A 22684-nucleotide genomic window follows, 5' to 3' on the forward strand; every position below is an offset into this window, starting at 1 on the left:
AGCGGAGCAGAACATCTTGCTTCGCCTGTTTTCTTATATTGCAATATTTCCCATTTGTCTTCCAAAATCTAAATTAAATTTTGAAAGTAAAAATAATAATAATAATATAAATAACTTTGATTTAACTTAGAAATCAAATATGCTTTTTCTGATAATATCCAAAATCATTTTGTATAAAACTGGGGGGGGGGGGGGGGGGGGGGGGGGGGGGGAATGAGTTATTTGTACCAGCAGTTGCATTAGAATGGCCATTTCATTATAAACGGAATGAAACCTAACAATATCCTCACACAAGAAGACTCTTTATTTTACAAACTTAGATGAAAACTGAAAAAACACAAGAGCATCCTCCACACAAGATGCTAAGACTGTTCTAAAAGCAGTTAAACGACAATGACAAGGACAAGGATGAGAACGAGGATGACAACGTAACACTTGGTCAGTTCTACATTCCAAAACAATCTTCTTTCTTTTTCATAAATACAGAAGAGGGGGTGAAGAAGCCAAACTACCAATCAGTAAAGGGGATTCAATGCTGAAACTTCATTTCTTTGGGGTATAACAATCTGAATTTGAAGTATGTCGCTTCATTGTTGAGATCTTGTCACCTTGGTGGGTATCTGTTCATCTTCCATGACTATGAAATCTAAAAAAATAAAAATAAAAGTTATGATGACGAATGCCAATTCCAGAAAGATAAAAGATGGGTGCTGAGCAGCATGGCTTGTGATTCAAATGTAAACCATCTTCATCCTTGGAAAAGTATCCAACTTCAGAATCAATCTGTTTGAGCACAATTTGTTGCCAACCATAAAAATCAGTGAGAACACAAATTGACACCTTTCGTGAAGAAATATGAATGTAAGCATTATTTACTAGAGGAAGTTTATTATATGAACAAAAGCAAGTTCAATACTTTTGCTAAGTCTAACGAATCAGCCTACGGAGTAATGGGTGAGCATTTTTTTAGTAGAACTGTAAGGTGGGGGATCAAATCACCAACCACTGAGGAGAAAGGTCAATCTAATGACGATTGAGCTAACCTCAGTTTGGCATATGTAAGCAAGTTCGTGTGTGTCTGTGTGATGGGGGAGGAGGGTGCTAATTAATCAAATGTCTAAGGATAAAACTCTATAGGTAATATTCAACGGCCAACACATTTACAAAATTTTAGCACAACAAACAAATCAAATTCTCTAAAACTCAAGGACCCAGTTGTACAGCCTATAGAATAGAGCATCAAGTAAGCGTGTGAATCATAAAATTTTATCAAGACCATCTGTTTTGAAGGCTTGACCTATTGGAAATGTATAATTCATCCCATCATCTCTTCAAAATCCATAATTTTCAACCATGAAAATGTGAAGCCCACAAAGAGAATGTCCAATGCATGATCTAAAGCAAGCATCTAACACATCATCTCGTTCTCAAACTTCTTCAAATCCATGTTACACATACTAGAACTCCCAAATATGAAGCACCCCTTGATTAAATAAAAATGTCACAAGCCAGTGACACGACGTGAGGAAAACAATCAAACACATGTCCAAAAGTTGAACCTCTTCATGCAGATAGAACATTCTGCATCCTAAAAAAGGGTTTGCAATCAAAGAAAAACAACTCAGGCAGCCAATGTTCTTCTGACCTTGCACGTTATTGGCCAACACTCAACAGTCGAAAAACAGAAAACATAAGGAGCCATCTGCTCTATGATTTATTCATGAGATTAAATAGGTTGATTCATCTCCGCACAGCTCTTCAGAATCAAATCTCATAAAAATAAAAAACCCATAAACAAGAGCATCTCACTATCATGGTAAAAGGGGCAAGAAGGCAATTCCGATTTCCATACCTAAAATTCAATGCCAAAATTAGCTACATGTTTGTATCAATGATCCTAATTCATTGAGACAGAAGGACCCGTCTACTTCGTAATCATGGGATTAAAGCGGATCGATTCATCTCAAAGCCAACAAACAACAAGGGAGTCTCGTATGAATCAAAAAGCCATAGCAAAGGCCCAACAGCATCTACAGTGTCATGATAAAAGGGCATTAAAATAAGGCAATTCCATATCATACCTAAAATCCAGTGCCTGTATTAACCACGCCTTTGTGTATCAAATTATCAATAATCCCAATTCATTGAGACAAAAGGATCCATCTACTCTAGAATCATGAGATAACATCACAGAGAAACTCTCCTAAAAAGCCATAGCCAACAGCCCGGCAGAATCTCAGTAACATAGTAAAAGGGCATCCAAAGAAGGCAATTCCATACCCAAAATGCAGGGCCAAGTTAGTTCATATTTAAGTATGCTTAACTACACGTTTATGCTCCATAATCCTAATTAATTAACCAAGACATATAAATTTAAAAAGAGCAAGTATTTGACAGAAACATACCATCCACTAGAACTCGGCCGATTCCCACTGGATCTTGGCCGATTCACCATCGCCCCCAGATCTGCCTCACCCACCCCTTTCATCCTCTCATACCCACCACCGGATTTCGGCCGCCCATCTTCACCGTACCGGCTCGAGGACCCATAATTCCCGTACTGCCTCTGATTCCCCTCCCTAGATCGGATCCCAACGTTCACAGGTCTCTCCTCTTTCCCGACGAACCCCGCCCGAAGATGAGGTGGCACAAATTTCTCCGGCTTGTGCAACGTCACAACCGGAGGGGTAATCTCCCTGTTCTTCTCCAACCCCGTAATCGGAGAGGGAGCGATCGCACCCGTACCGGTCCGACCGAGAGGGCGAAGAGAGATCGAATCGGAATCGGATTGCGGACGAGGCTGATCCGGAACAGGACGATGATCGGCGGATGAGGGTCGAGACTGGGGTTGAGGGGAAAGGACTTGAGGTGAGGTAATGGGTTTGGGGGTGGGACGGGTCAGGACAAGCATGCGGCCATGGGACTTGTTAGGGGAAGAAATGGAAGAATAAGTTGCAGTGGCGAAAGAGGAGGAAGAAGAAGAAGACGGGTTTTTATTAGAGGAGGGATTGTTGCCAGTTTTGGAATTGGAGGAGAGATTCTTGTCGTAGATGTGATTGAAATTGATGGAGGTGTATTTGTTGGTTTTTGCCATCCACCACCACCAATATAGAACTTTGAAGGTTGTTGGGATTTGAGGGTATGATCAGAAACAAAGGAATTAAGAAACTTTTTGAGAGGATCCAAAGGAAGAAGAAGAAGAAGAAGAAGAAGAAGAAGGAGAATGAAGGGATCTTATAATCGAAGCGAAAATGGATTGCTTGGCAATGGGGAGATTGTCGAAGGCTACACCGTTTTGAGGTGTCGTCAAAGGAAGATCATAGATTCAACTTTTAAGCCAGCCTTGAATTTTAATTTGGATATAGTCATTAAGCCATGGGATTGAAGGAAAAAAGAATACTATTTTTGAGATTTTTCTATCACTCTATATAAAATAATTTTCTTTTATCTCTTTTTCCACAACTGAATTTAGTATATGATTAAACAAACTACTTTACAAGTTATGTTTGTGGTTACTAATTGGTTGAGATAGGATAGTTTAAGCTATTTTAATAGAATTGAAACCTATGCATTATGTTTAATAAATAAAAAGTATAGATTTTGTTCCATGCAAATTTGTGAGACTTCACAATGTTTGGATTAGATTAGTAACTATAGATTGGTTGAATCCACAACTAAAATTTTTGTTCTCTCTAAAAGTGGTGTCTTGATTAAAAAATAAAAAAAGCACAAATGATTACCTAATTTTTAAATTTTGTATTCAGTAGATTCTTAGATTAAAAAAGGGTTCACATATTAATTAAACCTTATAATCTGTATTTGATATTTTCTTAATATTCATTGATGCAAAAGTTCACTTTTTTAATATTTTAAAAATAAATTGGATGATAAATAATCGATAGTTACCTAGGATCGAACTCTATATGGACTATAAATAAACATTAAACTCTATAGTGAAAGGATCGAGCATTACACTACAATAAATTTTTATTTAAATGGTAAATAAATGGTAGGATTTACATAATCGTAAGATAAATAAGATGATAAATAAACAATAATCGCATAGGATCGAGCACCATTACTATAAAAAACTGAACAATATTGCATATTTGTAGAATTGATTTCCGTACCATGTAAATTTGTAATAAATGAACAATAACTACATAGTTTCATGATGATCGTAATAGTAATAGTAGTAATAATAATAATAATAATAAATAATCATAATAATAAATAAATTGGTGCTAAATAAATAGTAAGCCACGTGACCAAAGACCAAGTTGAGCTTAGCTAGCAATACTGATGTGCGCATTTTCATCCTAAAGGTAAGAGGCTTGATCGCTTCCTCATAATTATTATACTCAAAACACAAAAACATCATTATAAGCTCAAACACCGCACCATGAAAGTCAACTTTTTAATGTTGTATAAAAAACACACAAGAAATTGGAAATTTGTAATGGGTATCAAACTAAGAGTATAATATTAAAGGTGTCACCCACTTTTTATATTTTGCACTTTGTAGTGGGTGGCAATTTAAAATTAGGATTTGCAAGTTTATCACAGAGTTTTTCCATTTGCAAATATAGCAACAAAAGAAAAAAAAATCCAACACTAGTGATATACATGATACACTCAATATATACCTTATATACATTTGATACACATGTCACATCCAATGCACCTTATATTCACTCGATGCACATATTTATATGTATGAATATTGAAAATGACAAAATATTAAAGGTTTTTAATTTAATGGCAATTAAGTAAATATGCCTAATGACATTTGGGGTAAATAAAGCAATGTGGCATTTTTGTAAATAAGTTGACCTTTATCAATTTTAGGGCTAAAAAGAAGTGAAAAACATTTTTAAAAGACGTTTATGGCAAGTAGTGGGTTAGCATAGTTCTCAGTTATAATAATTTGTGTTTAGGTTGTAGATTATTTTAATTTGGGTTATAAAAGTATGTATTTGTGGTTTATATTTTTATAATAAATATATTTTTTTTCTCAAACTTTTAACAAAATTAAAATATAAAAAAATTATCATAAATCCAAATATTTAGTATACCAAGTGCATAAAAAATGTTTATAACATATATGCCAAGTGTATACCATGTGTATCAAGTGATTATTAGAAGACTATCAAGTGTATCAATAGTGTCTATCACAGTTTATCAAGTGTACATTGTCATAGGTATATAAAAGTGATATTCGTAGCGTATCACCTGTACATTAGTAGTGTATAGTGTGTCAAGTGTATTAAGTATACCAAATATGTATCAGTGGTGTATCCTGTGGGTTAAGCTTGTTCTTTTTGTATCATGTTTGTAAATGTAAATAAGTGTGTGCTATGAGCCAAATCTTCTAAACTTATTTTAGAAGACATACAAGATGGTCATATATAAATGTAATTTTTAATTGTTCCATATAAATCTTGAAATCGGTTTCCTATTTGGTCTCGAACGGTAAAAATGAAAAATAAAAATCTAATTGTATCTTGATTTCCTAACCCAATTGTATTTTGAAAATCCACCCCATAATTTCTCCAATTAGAAAAAAATGAAAGACATTTTTTCAAACACCTTCCGTGCACAATCAAACTTATTGTTACTCAAAAAAGATTTTCTTCGTGAACTCATTCTAGCCGCGACCCTTTCTTCAACCAATTGTCATTATCCGTTGGATCTCGTCCGCCTGTTGTCATGTCTCCTAGCGTCGGAGGTATCGTTGTCTCATTGTAACTGTAGATTGAAGCTCAACGGCAGTTTATCTCTCTCTTTCATCCATGGGGGAGGGGGGGGGGGTTCAAGTAATCATGAATTTCTCTTTAAAAATGAATAAGTTAGCTATCTCTTTGTAGACATGGGTTTTAGTTACTTCTAAGTTTTCTACTTTTTAGGCTTCTCGCAATTTGATCCAAAAAGGAAAAAGATTGAAATAATTTCAAGTTTTCTATTAAGTATAACTTACTTTAGGGTCTAAAAATTCTTTTAATATTTTGAATTAATTTTACTATAAATACAATTTTAAAAATCATGCTTGCAAATATCCAAGTATATTTTGCTATCCAATACAATTCTCCTAATTTCTATTCATGTTTCTTCCTCCCTTTTAGGCTCTTTTCGATTGAGGAAAATGAACTAAAAATTAGAAAAATAGAATAAAAAGTTTGAGCTAATTTTGAAATTTTGTGATTGTCAATTAAGTTGTGGAGACCCAAGTTGAAGCCCAATATTCAAGCCCATTTTGTTTAAATACTTATGGGCTCATGTAAACAATCAAAAAGGACTCTCTATTATAAAAGAAGGCAAAGTGCTATCAAATTTTAAAATTTACTAATAGATCAATAAAATAAAATTGAAAACACATAGATTTGAGTAAAACTTTTCTTCTTGTATTATTTTGTCTTATCCTTTTTAAAAAAAAAAATGAAATATTTGCAGATGTTTCAATAATTTGTAAATCCAATGGATATGTGTTTTTCTTATTTTTGGTACTATTTTTTCTATAAAAGATACATTTTCTAATTAAATAAATTATAATAAACCAAAACATTTAAAATATAGCAAATTTCACATTCGATGGGATTTAAAATCTGAAATTTAACCGTTTTACCATTTACAATAATTTTTTTTCATTAATATTCAATTTTTACAATACATTATTAAAAAGGAACAAATTATTTCACAAATATCATCTTCAATAATTTATCAGGTCATCCCTCCTAAGGATGTGTATTATTAATCATCTAAAATCTCTAAACTTAACTAATTAACTCAATAGTATTACATAATCTCTATAAAATAAATGTGACAAAAATATACTAACATGGAAGGATATCATTATACTACATTAACGGTTAAGAAGTTAACATTTTTTACCAACTAAGGAAAGCAATTGCATGCTAATAAAAGCTTCACGAGATCCTTACTTCCAATACCCTGATTTATCCAATTATTTATCATTTACAGCTTAAGTTTGGTACAAATTTTGAAGAGAGCACTAAAAAAACAACATTTGGGTAATAATGTATTTGAAAGACTGCATAATATACATAACACCACCGTAGACTTTTGGACATTATTCTCTCTATAATTATATTCTATCTTCTCTTTTGCGTCAAGCTCTTAGTTGTCACCATTACATCCAGCTCATTCCCAACCAATCCCATCATCCCCACTTCCAATCTCCCCTTTAATATATAAATCATCACTTATCTCCTCCTCTCCTTCACTCCTATATCCAACTCCTCCGCCATGGCCTCCCCCGCTCTCCTCCTCCTCCTCCTCCTCCCCTTTGCTCTCTTCTCCCAAACCCTCGCCCAAACTCCGGCTGCACCGGCTCCTTCTCCTCCTGGACCTATCAACTTAACCGGCATTTTGTCCCAAGGCGGCCAATTCAGTACCTTCATCCGTTTGCTCAATCAAAGCAGATTAATTATTCAGCTTGATAATCAGCTCAACAATTCTCAAGGGGAAGGATTGACCATTCTTGCTCCAACTGATAATGGCTTCAATGCCCTTGAATCCGGCGCCCTCAACAGCCTTGACGACCAGCAGAAGAGCCAGCTCCTCCTTTACCACGTCTTGCCTAAGGTAATACTCTCTGCATTATCTTAGTCTAATCGCACTTTAATATAAGCAGCAATCATAAGTATTAAACTATCTTCATTCACATTTTATAGGACATATCTATCGATTCAATAATTAGCATCTTTATTGACAAAATATAACTCACCTTATAAATTATAATGTTTTAAATTAATAACTCAAATCTATCAATTGTAACGGTGTTTAGTATTGAAGTGAAGAACTTCGTCCATCTCACTTTATAGTATTCCGAACATGGATTTCAAAATTAACATTTAAATTCATCTATCTGAGTAGTTGAAATTTTAGATTCAAAGACTTTATCCGGTGAATTAAATAAATAACTCTAAATATTTTTTTTATTTAAACAATAATAATTATTCTTGCAAAAGTTGAAAGTTATTTTAAAACTATTTTAGTGAAAATTTATTTCAAAAACTATCTTAGAGCTATTAATTATATTTGAACGGAACTAAAACTTGTGAAATGTTTTGTGATAGTGATTTGAAAGAACCACCGCATTATTTCAAGTCACTATCATACTCAAACACAATTAGAATCTCAATCTTCATCCACCAATCTTTAGTTTTAAAGTTAATATACTATTACAACTTTTTTTAAGAGAATAAAAAAATGAATATTTTTCAATTGAGACTGTCTAAAATTTTAGATAGAATAATAGTGAGAATTGTTTTTTTTTTTTTTTCTCTCTCTCTATGATTCTAAATTTATTTATTTTAAAAAATGGTCATAAAATGCATAATTTGTTTGTTTAATTGTTAACATCCACCGACATTATTTTTCATGCAATTGAAAGCTATGGTTTTCATATTTTAAATCTTTGGTTTTTGAATTTTGATGCCATGCAGTTCTACACCTTGACGGAGCTACAAACCATCAGCAATCCGGTAAGGACTCAGGCCGGAGATTGGGGGCTGAACTTCACCGGCCAAGCGAACTCCAACCAAGTCAACGTTTCCACCGGCGTTGTCACGGTACCTATCAACAACAAGCTCAGAGAGCAATCTCCATTGTCCGTTTTTGTGGTAGACAAAGTTTTGTTGCCAGAGGCTCTTTTTGGCAACCACACTGCCGCACCACCTCCTAAAGCTCCGGCTCCAGGGGCCGATAAGGCACCTGTCGACGGCGAAACACCGCCAAAATCCGATGCCGCAAAGCCACCGGCTAACGATAAGGGTGCAGCTGCGAGAAACGGTGTAGGATTGGGTTTAATTTTGAGTTTTGGTTTGATTGTCATTAGTGTTGTTTCTTAAGATCATATATGATGGATGAGTTGAGTTTGAGGAAAAGTACTGTTTGTTCTTTGTGTGCTTTTTCTTGGCATATATGCTTTCATTATTTTTTATTTTTTTTATTTTATTTTCTTGTAATTTTGACATTGAATTATTATTTCTTTTCATAATTTATATGCATATAAATTGAAATAAACCTTCTTCCATTTGTTTTATTTATTAAACTTTTTTAGTTTGACTAATCTCAACTTGCAAAAGATTCAACCATTGCAATAAGGGGCTATTGGCAAATATCTATATCCCAACATGTGGCAATAAATGAGCCATCTAGTTAAATATATAATACACCTCTTTGTTCATTTTTAATTAAACACTTTTCTCATTGCCTTTTTGAAAAATAACAATTAAATCACGTTGACATATGAGTGTTGGAGAACTATATAAATTCAAATAATTTTTATAAAAGAAAAAAATTGAAGTTTGTTAGTGACTATCTATACAAACAAGATGTGTTTTTCTACGCCTTCCAAATGACTAAATCATATGAATTCTTAAGTTAAGGTAAGGCATTTGAGTTAGAGCAATTTTACAGTTGGATGAGCTTTCTAGTTTCATTTTCTAAAAATTGTTATATCAAATGAGTTAGTTTTCATTTCATAGAAAGCAGTTCAAGACGAGTATGTTGGTAGAATGATCCATGTCAAGGTCGTCAAGTGTCTTTCATATAAAACATTAACGGTTGTTTCTTCCATTTGCCTTTTTGATCCTTCGATGTTTTATTTTTTTTAGAAGAAAACAAGTTATTGATCTATAATATTCTCCTTTTTGAGACTCTAGGAAATCAACAAAGTCATATATATATATATCATTGAATTTGGTTCACTTATTTTTTCGATATTTGATTGTAAAACGATTTGTAACTAAGAATATAAATTGACCGTCAAAACAACGTAGCTCAATTGACATAAAATATATACTATATATATCAAACTTGAAGTTAATTAGAATTCTTTTCTCTCTCTCTTTTTTTATTGACAAACATGGTTGAATGTTGGAGAATCAAATATCTAATTTCAAGATTAATAGTATAAGTATTAAATATGATGAATTAAGTTATATGTTCATTTTGGCGAATTCACAACTTTCTTTTGGTACAAATAGAGGTAGAGGATTTGAACCACGAACTTCTTGATATTCAACGTATAATAATATCAGTTGAGATAAGTTGTTATTCAACAAATTTATACGTCAATTAATTTAATCTAAGTTTGATTTTTCTCGACAAAAAAAAGGGGATCGGATAAGACCCTATTCTAAAAGGAAAATAATTGAAAGATGGATGGAACTTAATAATAAAAAAGAGGAGTTAAAAGAATAGGGAGGCACATGGTATACCACATGCAATGAAGTATGAGTGGAAGGAAATGACAAACAATTGGAGACGAAATGTGTTCTTATTTGGAACCACCACTTTTCCTCTGCTCTCTTTCGTCTTTTGATCTTCTACAATTTTTATCTTTTCTCAAGTAATATATATATATATATATACACATTTGTTTTACATCTTCGTCTACCTGCTTCTTTTGACTTTTGTGTAATAAACTAATAAATTGTAAAGCTTAAATCTTTGTTAAGACTGCTCAACTTGTGAAAATAAATTGTGATTGAGTAGATCACAGCTAAAATTAATAATAATGATCTTGAATTATTCCCTCTCTTTAAGAGAAAGCAATAAAAACTAAAAACATAAGAATTCACGTAGAAAACTGCCAACTTAGAGAAAACTCACGATTAAAAAAGAAATTCATTATGTGAAAAATCGCTACAATCACAAAGAATAATTTTCTCTCCCCCGACCCCAATTACAAGAACACTCTCTCACACTTTTTTCTCACTCTCTAACTAAAGGAATTTAATTAGAGTCAACACACTAAACCTTAAAGTGTTTCTAATTGAAACAATTGAAAACCAAAGACAAGCAACTTTTATAGTCTACGATTTTCCTAAACCCTTTTTGATGTGGGACAAGTTCATGACATTCCTAAATATTTTTTATGTTGGTCAACTGCACTTTTAATATTTTGACAAAAGACCTCCAACATCTCCTTCTCCCAAATACATTAAGATAGAAACTACTAAAAAGATAGAAGAATTTTCGGAGAAATTTTCTTCATTCTTTATCTCAAACATTTTGAGATAAATTAGCAATCATATAGGTCTTCCACCTATTTGTAGAGTCCAAAGAAACTTAGCCATCAAATCAAATAAATTCAATGGTTCAAAATTCACTCGAACAACATGCATAAACTAGTTTATGTACATAAAATTTGAAAATAATCAAAACGAACTTAACCCCAAAAAGATTGATAAAAATGAAAAATTATCAAAAAAAAAAAAAAGAAAAGATATCTTAGTTCGAATCTTCTATCTATTGTATTAAAAAAAATATATTAATCATCTAATCTCCGCCGACATTATAACAAACAACGGACGAAATTAATTAATTTAATTTGATTGAAGTAACAGTGTCTCAACCAACCATTAATCGAATCATTTCAAGGCTTAATAGGGTGTTACAAATATTTAATTTTTGGACATTGATATACGCATTTTTCTCTTATCTTTTCAATTAATAATTAAGATTTAATAGACAGTTTGAATTGTCAAAATTTTAATTAATTTTAGAGTGTTTTTATAATGGGTGTGGAAGTGGAAGAGCCATTAAGTGCTTATCAGTTTCAATTTATAATATAATGACATGTTGACACGATCTTGAAGCAAATACCAACTCTACCAATTATTATTTTAATTCCCACTTTTTTCTCTCTTTGGTAAGATGCTTTACTTTCAATTTTGTCCAATGCCAAATTTTCATTCCTATTCTACTCTATATATATAAACACATACTCTACTTCTTAACTTTTAATATCTCCTAAAAATAATTAGTTGATTAATTAGGTTTTGAGATAAGTTTGAATTATATTCCTTGAACTTCTTTTTCATATTTTATAGTATAAGTATTAGAAGGCTCGGGAAAAAATTGATTGGTATTGATTTGGAAGATGGCTGGAAATAATGTAAAAATGACTCATCTAAGTCTTTGTCCAAGGAAAATCGTCAAGTTTCATGTTATCAAAATAGTACTCTTTGAAAAATCGTTGGATTAGTTTTTCTCTGGGTTTCTCGCTCAAGATTGAAGATCTTTTCAACATTATCGATTATTTTGAGAAATCTCGAATAGTATTAACACCGGATTCTATCGATTCATTTTTCCAAAAAGAATCGATAGTTTTAGATGAAGTTAAAAGGAAGTTAATTTTTCTACAAAATCTTGGTTTCAATCTCGGACAAGAAACAACAAAAAAAGAACAACATTCCAAAAGAAGTTATGTTTGGATAAATTGAAACCTTTAGTTGGGACAATTTTCCTTTTCTCAACCAATCTTCTAGACAAAATCCTTTTCCAATCCTTTTATTTCTTTATCTAATTAGATTGGAATTTGGGAATGCATATTGGAAAAAGAAATATTTGAAGAAGATTACCAACCTAAAAGATTAGGTAAGATTATTTGTGTTATTTGAGAAATTAGTGAATTAGGGGATTTGGTTAAGAATAGAGAATTTGAAAAAGAAAGTCCCTAATCAAGACTTGGCTTTAAATTGATGCTTACTTTTGTTTTGGTTTCTAAATCATGACCATAAAAGACAATTAGCTAAGAAGAGTATTGTTTTATTTTAAAAAAGATGTTATTTATAAGAAATAAAACCTTTTGTTCGCCAATTTCATCTTATTAAGAAAAATCTCTCCTTAAGGGATAAATTGAAGTTTCAAACATAATTTAAACACTTCAACTAAAAAGTTCTTTTTCTTTTTCTTTTTTTTCTTTTTTTTTTAATTTTTGTGGGATAAGGCAATTAATTCATACATGTAGGAGGAAATAGAATTAAAGATAGATTTGAATAACTAAAAATTTTAAAAAAGAAAAACAAAACATAGATACAAAAACAGTAGATGCCAGTTGGTTTGAATTTGGTTTTGTTAAGAAAATAAATCAGACAAAGAATATTAAGAAGCAAGCCAACCACAGTGGTCCCATATAACAATAGTTGCAATTGATAACTATTAATAGCTGTTAAAACCCCTCAACATTTCAATCTCCATCTAAAATTCACTTTATAAAGAAATAATAAATCAATTCCAACCACTATTTGGATGACTTGATTGACACCCATAACAGATAAGAACCTAGTGAGCAAATTTCTAGTTGTATGAAACAAGTATGTAGGAGTCTACTACCTATAGTACTACTACAAATTTTTCTCAACCCCAATATGCATTTTTCTAGAAGCACATTGAAATTAGTGCACATACTAAATTAGTAAATTACTACATAACAAATTAGTTTACATGGGGGTGTGTAATGAAAAGAGTAACAATGCCAGCCCCCCCAGTAGAGTTAAAGATTAAAATTAATGGTAACCTCTAGCTCAAAAAAAACTGAAACGGGTAACACTATAGCACAGACTAAATTATCACATATCAAATTCATTTACCTACAGAGATCAAATTGAATCGATCCAAGAATCAAAATCATCGTTGGCAATGGAGTTTGTTCCAGAATGAAGTGAAAGGGATTGGATATGAGTGTTGATGGGCTTTTCTTTATGGGTTGGATAGGATGTATCTTGAAGCAATTCATCCAAGGCATCATCAAGTTGTGAAGCAATGGGTGCCTTCTTTGTTGAATATGGACCTTTATGTGGAAGGTGAGAAGAAGGTTTAGACACTTCGTCTATGCGGGACGAGCTACTTGCAGCAGTGGTGCCCAGGTCTATTGTATCACTGAATGAGTTCAGAAGCATATCCAATTCGGCTTCTGCAGTTGTTGCTTCAAGCTTTGAGAGTTTTTTGTTTGAATTTTCAGTTGTGTACTTCGTGTTAGCTTGTTTTGAATATTTTGGATCCTTAGTTTGGCTGGATATTTCCAACTCGATTGGACGGGCATTATATTGGACCTGATTTGACAAAGTTGGCGATGGATTGAAGGTTGGATCTTGATGGATACTTCCAAAGCAGCTAGATGAAGAAGCTACGGTCACATTCTGAACTCTGCCTTCGACATTTCCTTTCTCATTGACCGATGAAATTTCAATATTTCTTGGTGCCTCTTGACACACAGATGTTTGCATCTGTAGCAATGAAAGAAATAATAGTATCAACAAGTTAACTTCAGAGCAATTTTATTTTCAAGGATTACATCCTAACTTCTAAATATGAAGGAAGAAGAGCATTTTTAAATGATGATTTAAGAAGCAACCAATTCACCTGAGGCATTTAAAAGTTCACTCCAAACAAAAATTTATAGTTCATCCAAGAGTGAAACATCAGACATACCAGTTCTGATGGTAATATATCTTCTTCAATAAAGAGCCTTTGTGCTACGTTTAATTTCTGAAGTTGGTCTGCTAACATGTGCAAATTTAATGAAAGAAATGATGCCTGCAAAAATGAAGAAAAAAACCCAGTTTCCATAAAACGGTAGAACAGAACTATGAAATGTTATAATAAGAAAAAGAGAGAAAGGGCTGAATTTTGGAAGTACATTCTAGTATAGAAGAATTTTATTTATGATGAAAAATTACTTGTAAGAATACAAGGACAAACAAAAAAAAACCAAGCCCAGAAAGAAAAAACCCTCTAAAGAAAGGTTTCCAACTAAGCAACATAGTACCTATAAAATAATTACAAAAAGTATTTGAAACCAAAACCAGAAGAGAAACATGAAACCTTATCAAGGACCAAATATTAGTCGCTCTCCACAACTCTAAACGCTCAGTTGACCCCCACTCCCCCCAAAAAAAATCCCACAATAAGGTACACACACCAGCAAACAATAAAAAGTAACTTCCCCTTGGAAGAAACATGGAGGGGGAACTCCTTGATCAACTCCTAAACATCCCTCTAGCAAGCTAACTCGATGTGGTCTACAGGAATTCTAGCCCAGATAACAGATACATTGACAAATTATCAAAAGGAGATTATGCAAACAATTGTCAAGGAAGGGAACAGATAATCATGCAAATTTCTTTTGGTCCCATCAAACAGCTTGAATAACATGAAAAACAAACTCCAAATGGCTGTCAGGAATTGATATTTGGTTCACCAATATTGACTGGATCACAATTTCATTTTATTGCACCGAGTACTTATTTGGGCTTTATGGGCTCTGAGGCCATGTTTGATATCACGTGGTTCCATCTCAAAACTAATTAATCATGAGAGAAGTAGCTCATCTATCTTAGAAGAAGTGTGAGTCCCCTTGGTTTTCCAATGTGGGGTTCTCAACTAGCACAATCGAAAAGGCAAACATGAGAAGGTGTAAAATGGTATAATAGCCTATATTTCAAAAGTTCTTCTTGAACACAGTATGATTATATTTGAGATTCTATGCTTAGGTTCCCGTCATTTTTTAATAGAAACAACTACTTTCAGAACAAATGAAAGAATACAAAGTCAGTACAAAAAAAGTAGGGAAATAGTCATGAATAGCACAAAAAAATGAAACTATTTACAAAACATATCAAAAAAATTTCAAATGGGCTATAGAGAGTTTGATGAATTTTGTTATATTTTGTAAATAGTTTCAATATCTTGTTACTTTAGAAAATGCCCCAAAAAATAAAGTCAATAAAAACTCCACCTGTGGTCAGGTTCTCCAACATATATGATAGACCACAAATGGTTTTCACTAATCAAAAAGTACTACTTTATATTATTCTCAACACAAAGAAATACTAATAACCAACTGATTACCTCAGGAATTGCAGTGGCTGTTTCATCCACAATGAAACTGTCATCTTCAATCCAAGACAAGAGACCTTCCCCCCTCGCTGCAAGCATAGCAGATCCTCCACCACTCAACTCACCTATTAGATTATGCTTATTAATATCTCCACCAAACTCTTAATTCTTGATATTGATATACTATTATTACCAACACTACTAGTTGAATCTATCAAAACAATGAAACACAATTCTCTTTTATATGTTCATTGGAGGTCTAGCCAACACAGTAAGGACGGTGGAACATAAATGATTATATCATAATGCACAGAACAAAACCGAATTTTTAGCTGGCATTGAAACCATAAACAGTTGCCAATTCAACCATACCTCAGACCATCAATTACAGTAACTCTAAAATCAACCAAACTAACTGAGACATACATTTTTCACTAACAACAATAACACATTCATATGTTCATATCAGCAACCATCCCAATGACTTAAAATTCGAAAAGGAAAAAAAAAGTGACCTAATTATAACAATTCAAAAGAGAGAAAAAAAAACGCGGACTTACTGGGGAAAACATCATCCAAAGACGGGAAAACATCCGTAGAAGTACACGACAGCATCTGCGATCGAGCCTCGGCAATGAGGTGACGGTAATCAGCCCCTTTGCTCTTGGGCAAAATAACATCGGGAAGCGGCGGAGGCGTAGCCTCAGCGACGGAATTTTGTTCCCCGTAACGATCCCAATTCGCAGGAAGATTATCCTTGGGAAGCTTTGGTAGGGGCTTTTTGGCATATTCATTGGTGGTGCCATTGAAGGGTTTCTGTTTGTGATTGGAATGATACTTCTTGGTATGATGTTGAGAGTGAGCTCTCTTAGATTTGGCTAAACTTTTTGCATCCATTTGGAATTTGATGATGCGGTTTGTTCGTTGGGAAGTTTGAGTATGGATCGAAAAAGATCGAAGGGTTTCTGGGAATGAAAAATTGTTATCCAAGTAAGGGATTATTGATTTTATAGAGAATTAAAAATAAACATAAAATATTCCCCAAAATTATTATTCAAATCTAAATACGAATATGGATTTATCCTATTTACCATTTATCTTATTATTATCGATTTTTAAAAAATTAGAAAGAAAAAAAAAAAAACAACAATTCATGTAATTTCAAATTTTATTTTTCTTATTAACTGTGGTTTTTCTCTTTCTTTTTTTTTTTTTCATGTTCTAAGTTTAACTTCAATTTCAACTATTCTTCTATAATTACTAAGGTATAAAAAATTTATGCATTTTGTTATTTGAAAAAAATCTTCAATCCTCCACTCATGTTTCATGAATACTTAGATTTCTTTGAAAGAATTATCAAAACATTAATAAATTTAAAATGATAATCAAATCATTTCATTCCAAATAGAGTAGATAAAAGATTTTAGGGGTGAAATTTTGTTTTTCTTAATTTAACGAGGATTATCGGATTCACCGGTGTATTTTTCAAAAAAAATTATCATGGTTTAAAATTTGGTTATCAATTCTAACCTTTTTTTTAGCATTAAAACTCCTTTTTTTTTTTAGCTCGGATAAAAGTTTGGAATTAAGGTTTATATCTAACTGTTCAAATAGGTAGGTGTTATGAGTTATTAGTGTTTACATCATAAATTGTTGATACAGTCTCTCTTTTCTTTAATTTTTCAAGTCTCGAAAAAGATAATAGAGTTTTAATTTAGATGGTGGGAAGCCTATGATTTTACAAAATGGGTCTAAATTGACTATATATTAGATTGAGGTACTAAATAAACTAATAATTTACATAAAAGTCTGGTCCAAATTACTAAGCTACCCATATTTATTCAATTATGTTTGAAAAAAAATAAAGATTTTGGCGGTTGAAGATTTCGGCAATGGAAGAAATTTCTAGCACAAAATATATTGAATTGGTGGAGGACTTTTGAGGGTGAAGGATTTAAAAATTATTCCGACAAAGGACGTGAGCAGAAGACGGCGGAAGGTAAGCAAGAAATTGGACCACGTGAGCAAAAGAGGGCGAAGGAATTAAGAAATTGCATTACGGAATATATTTTTGAATAACGGAAATAACTAAGGAATATATTTTTGAATAATATTTCTATATTAAAACATATATTATTTGATTATAAATAAATTCATTTATACATGGAAACGTTTATTTATTTATTTACTTAATATTAATTCAAAATATAATTACGAAAATTATAATGTATACAATTATGATAATAATAATAAAATTAAGAAAATAATTAAATCTTAAATTCGGATTTGGCATATCAATAATTAAATCTGAAATTCGGATTTGGCATATAATAAATGTTAATCATAACAATAAAATAGTCCTAGAAATAAGTGAATTCCTATTTAGGTAAAAAAATAAAAATTTAGGATATTTCTGAAATCTTGTAGACAAATTAGGTCTTTCCTCTAAATCTTTTAAAGATGATAATCCTAAGTGTCTATTTATAAAGGACTTTTATGAGTTTTAAGTGGACATAGGCCCATTTACTTATTGGTTTGGGCTTGAGTCTATATGCTCGTTGAACTTGGGATTGGATTCATGTCTTTGGTTGGATTTGGGTTTGAGCCTATTATCTTCTTAGGCCCAATTTATCCATTAATTTGCTATATTTCCACTGTTTTCCCAATTTTTAATTATCCAAATCCAATCAAATTGTAATGAATTTTTTCTGGGATGACATGGTACAATTTAATTGTTCAAAATTTCTTGTTCAACCATTATATTTGTATGTCTAAATTCTAAAAATTAAATAAATCAGGATCAATTTTTTCGTTACTACAAAAAAAAGTTATCAATAGATTAAACAATTACGTATCATTTATAACCTAAGATTTTTTATTATTTTTTAATTATTTTGACATTTATTTTTTAACTTTGGATTTAGTTCTTAATTTTTTTATCAACCATTAAAATAAGGTTTATAATTTGATTTTAAAATATTGAAATTTATTTTTTAAAAAATTTAATTTTAGATTTTTTTAATATTTTTTAGTTCTATTATTTGAGTTTTAAATTCATTTTTCAAAGTCTCTTATTCATAAATAAAAGTTGTACTATTAAATAGTTTTCTTAATAATCACTACCAAGTAGTAACAAAGTAGCAGGAACAAAAATTGAATAAACTACAAAATGATGGACTAATAATATTTTAATCAATATTATATTTATATAATAAATTGTTTTAATTTAATAGATAAATAAACTTTTTAATTATTTTAATATCTAGTGACAATAGTCGTTTTTTAAGAAAAACAAACAATGAAGCAATAACATTAATCAATTCAATTTTAAATGCGGATCTATTTAGATTTAAAAAAAAATGTTTTGGAATAAATTCGTTTTCTTAAAATTATTTTTTGTAAAAAAATTTTAAAATACACTTAAAATTCTATTTTAAATGACTTTCGAACATTCTAATTATTTTCAAAAATAACTTATTTTCGAAATTGAACACTATTATTTGAATCTCTAAAATGCAATTCATTTTAATACTTTAATACTTTATTTTAATCATAATTTTTTTAACACTTTTTAAAAATAAATAAATAAATAAATAAAATTTTTAACATTTTTATATTTTATATTTTATATTTGGTCATTCTTAAAAGTAGCAAAATATTGAAACTATTTACAATATATAGAAAAATTAATCAAACTATTTAGAGTATATTTGAAAATTTTGCTATATTTTATAAATAGTTTCATTTTGTTATATTTTGTAACTAGTTTCATGTACTAAAATTTTTACTATATTTTATATTCGTTCTAGATAAATAAATAAGTATTTGAGATGTTTAAATATTATTATTGTTGTTGTTACTATTCAATAATCTAAATAATATTTTCTTCTTTAGTACTGCTATCCTTCCCATAACCTCTTTCCATCTATGTCATCACCTTCATTCGGTCTCTCTATCACACATATCAATGTCGCATGTTGTCGTCCATGTTGAGATTGTCGTTAGCATTCTTTTGGTTGGTTGAACGAGTATCAACTATCAAGTGCTATTTGTAGATTTTGTTAGACTCTTGAGAGTATTTGGGGCCTACGGTATAGTACGTGGATTATAATAAATTATGTATTATTTTACGGTATGTGTTTGGAAAAAAGATATTATAAGTCTAAGTTATTATAAAAGTTATTTTAAAAAGTATTTGTATATACAAGTTTTTTTGATTTGTTATATATACTAAAAATGTTTTTGTTAAAACTTTTCTAGGTTGATTTATGAAGTGTTGTTGAAGTGTTTATGTAATTTATCTTAGTTTGTGCTCTATGTTGTTGAAGTGTGTTGTTCGTCATGAAGTGAATGTGATGTGTTTATTTGGGTGAATGAGTCTTGTTGAATCATTTTTTTTCCTTCTCTTATCTTATTAGGTTTTGCGACAATCCATTGAAGCAATAAAGTCATATTTATGTCAATTCATTAATGTATAGGCTTTTTGTAGGTTGTTAGGAATTTTTTTTGTTTAAATGTAGTTATTTAAATAGTTTGTTCGTACCAAAACACATTTGTACCAAGTTATTTAAATAGTTATTTACAAAGTTTGTTCGTTTTGTATTGGTCTGTAATGATATTTGTAATGACAAGGCGACAAGCAAAACAAGATTCGATAAAAAAAAAAAAAGGGCTATTGAAAACAGTGACTAAATACACAAATATGACATTTAAATTGAAAAATAAAACTGTCATCGAAAAAGTTTTATTGATATTTAGTTAAAGTCATGGTAAGTTAAATAATGACAGTTAAAAAGTGTCATAAATCATATATAATGACATTTAATGTCAGTCGTATAATATTAACAATGACAGTTATCCTCCGTCATAAAATGTAAACTATGACAGTTATCCTTGGTCATAAAATATAAACAATGATAGTTATTAACTGTCATCGAAAATAAATAATGACAGTTACAACCTGTCATAAAATGTAAATTGTGATAGTTATTAACTGTCATCGTAAGTAAATAATGACAGTTATAATCTGTCATAAAATATATCATTCGTGACATTTATTATATGTCACGAAAATCGTATTTTGTGATAGTTTTTTACAACTGTCATAAAATACTTTCCATGACTCCCGCATCAATGACTGCAAAAAAACTGTCACGAAAACTTTTAATGACAGCATTTAACTATCATTGTAGGCCCTTTTTCTACTAGTGTTTGTGCCAACTGAAGATTGGTTGAAGAAAATGGTGATCGGAGATTGACCAATAACAATCACCAAAGACAGTGCTCAAAAGTTAGTCGACGAACTTCCCAACCTTTGAAATAAATACTCCTTAAAATTAGAAGAATGACAGACATGTGAATCATTTTAAATCCTAATCGTAATCCACAACTAAAACTAAATATTACCTTGAACAAAGAATGGATTATTACGACCCCACTTCCCTATTAACCCAAACACACCATTGATTGTTTTGGAATTTTATGGGATTTATGCAATGTATTTGAGTGAATATTTGTGTTGGCTTATGTTTTGTATTTTGTTTAGTATGTGTAGTTTGGTTATTGGCTAAGTCTTTTTTTTAAAAAAAAAAAAAGATTGTTTTATTATTTTAAATATTTTGAAAACCTTTTATAACTTATTAAAAAAAATATACATTTTGCTATTTGTCTTTTGTCGACATTTTTACATGAGATAATCATAAATATAATAATTATATTCAAAATAATTAAATATATAGCAACATTTTAAAAGATTTACAAATATAGCAAAATCTATCAAAATTTATCAATGATAGAAGTCTATCTCTAATAAACCATGTAGTAAATATTGGTTTATTACTAATAGACCATAAGAATCTATCAACTATAGAAGTCTGTTAGAGTTACAGACTTTACTATATTTGCAAACTTTTTAAAATATTTCTTCATGCTTAATGATTATTATAAAAATTGGTAATCATGGCTGCGCTACTATATTAGTACATTAGCACAAATTAGATGGTTTGAGTTAAAACCACCAAGAAATTTATGCCTTGGGTTTTCCATCAAGTATTATGGGAGTTTTGGGTCAGGCTATAAGAACCTGATAGCCCATGTAAGCTTTGTTGAAGGCCCAAATTTACACAAAAATAGGGAATAGCACATAATGAAAGTAATCTTTTTTTTTTTTTTTTTTCTTCTTTTTGAAACAAATGAAAGTGATCATACATAATATATATATACTCAGCTTTGTATTAATTTCAATAGATTATAAGCTAACAAAAATGTCTCTCTCCTTAGGGAGAGAGAGAAAAAAAGAAGAAGAATGAATAAATGAATATAATGAATGAAATTAGATTGAGTCAAATTATCTTTTTTTTTTATTTATTTATGTTCATTCTCAAGATTATCAAAACAAAATATCACATCTTTGAGTTGATTTTAAATCTCGATATATAGTGTGTGACACTAACGACAAAAAAGATTGATTGATTTTATAATTAAAAGACGATCCTAAGAAACTTTTTAAATGTATAAAGAATTTATATTATTGAGTTATTGGATGATAACATAATAAGAGATCAACTTTAATCATGTCCATACATAATATATCCTTTCATTGCAATTTAGATACTTTGTAGCATGAACATGGTTAAAATGTTGAAAAGTTCTCTTATAAGTTGCATTTATAACTATATATATTTGGCTTTAGAAAAAGCTATGAGAAACAAAAATACAATTTTCAAATAAAAACGAATATAGAATATGTCTTATCTACTCGAGACGTCATGCTTTTGAAGAAATTCAATTTCATCTCTTTCAACTAATTATCTCAATTGTGGAAGGCCTAATTTTGTAACAATTTAGAAAGAAAAAAAAATAGCAAATGGGTCTTGCTCTTTATGAACATGATTTTTGTGTAAATTATGATATATTAATTTCCTATCAATGGATGAGAGATTTCATATATATATAGATATATATAGAATTTTGAACAATACTTTGTCTTTTCTTGAAACTCATACTCCTTTCTGTCTTGTCTTCCAATAATTCA

General features: G+C 30.7%; 3 protein-coding genes across 4 annotated transcripts; 1 reads left to right on the forward strand and 2 right to left on the reverse strand.

The window, feature by feature from the left end:
• Positions 1-234: 234 nt before the first annotated feature.
• On the reverse strand, positions 235-3410 carry LOC103495638 (uncharacterized). 2 transcript variants are annotated; one of them, XM_008457265.3, is made up of 2 exons: positions 2406-3410; positions 235-646 (listed from the first exon to the last, which is right to left on the reverse strand). In XM_008457265.3, coding segments are annotated over exons 1-2 (690 nt in total). In that variant the 5' UTR covers positions 3095-3410; the 3' UTR covers positions 235-645. The 2 variants fall into 2 exon arrangements, with proteins under 2 accessions (XP_008455487.1, XP_008455486.1); XM_008457264.3 differs by having other exon boundaries at positions 235-783.
• Positions 3411-7145: 3735 nt separating this feature from the next.
• On the forward strand, positions 7146-9050 carry LOC103495639 (fasciclin-like arabinogalactan protein 6). Its single transcript, XM_008457266.2, has 2 exons — positions 7146-7602; positions 8466-9050. Exons 1-2 carry the CDS (start codon positions 7264-7266, stop codon positions 8868-8870), a joined length of 744 nt encoding a protein of 247 aa, XP_008455488.1. The 5' UTR covers positions 7146-7263; the 3' UTR covers positions 8871-9050.
• Positions 9051-13006: 3956 nt separating this feature from the next.
• Positions 13007-16647, reverse strand: LOC103495640 (protein ECERIFERUM 16). Its single transcript, XM_008457267.3, has 4 exons — positions 16212-16647; positions 15664-15776; positions 14245-14349; positions 13007-14039 (listed from the first exon to the last, which is right to left on the reverse strand). The coding sequence occupies exons 1-4, from the start codon at positions 16546-16548 to the stop codon at positions 13413-13415; spliced, it is 1182 nt and encodes a 393-aa protein (XP_008455489.1). The 5' UTR covers positions 16549-16647; the 3' UTR covers positions 13007-13412.
• Between the last annotated feature and the right edge of the window lie 6037 nt (positions 16648-22684).

Source organism: Cucumis melo, chromosome 1, assembly GCF_025177605.1.
Source record: "Cucumis melo cultivar AY chromosome 1, USDA_Cmelo_AY_1.0, whole genome shotgun sequence".
NCBI classification, from domain to species: domain Eukaryota; kingdom Viridiplantae; phylum Streptophyta; class Magnoliopsida; order Cucurbitales; family Cucurbitaceae; genus Cucumis; species Cucumis melo.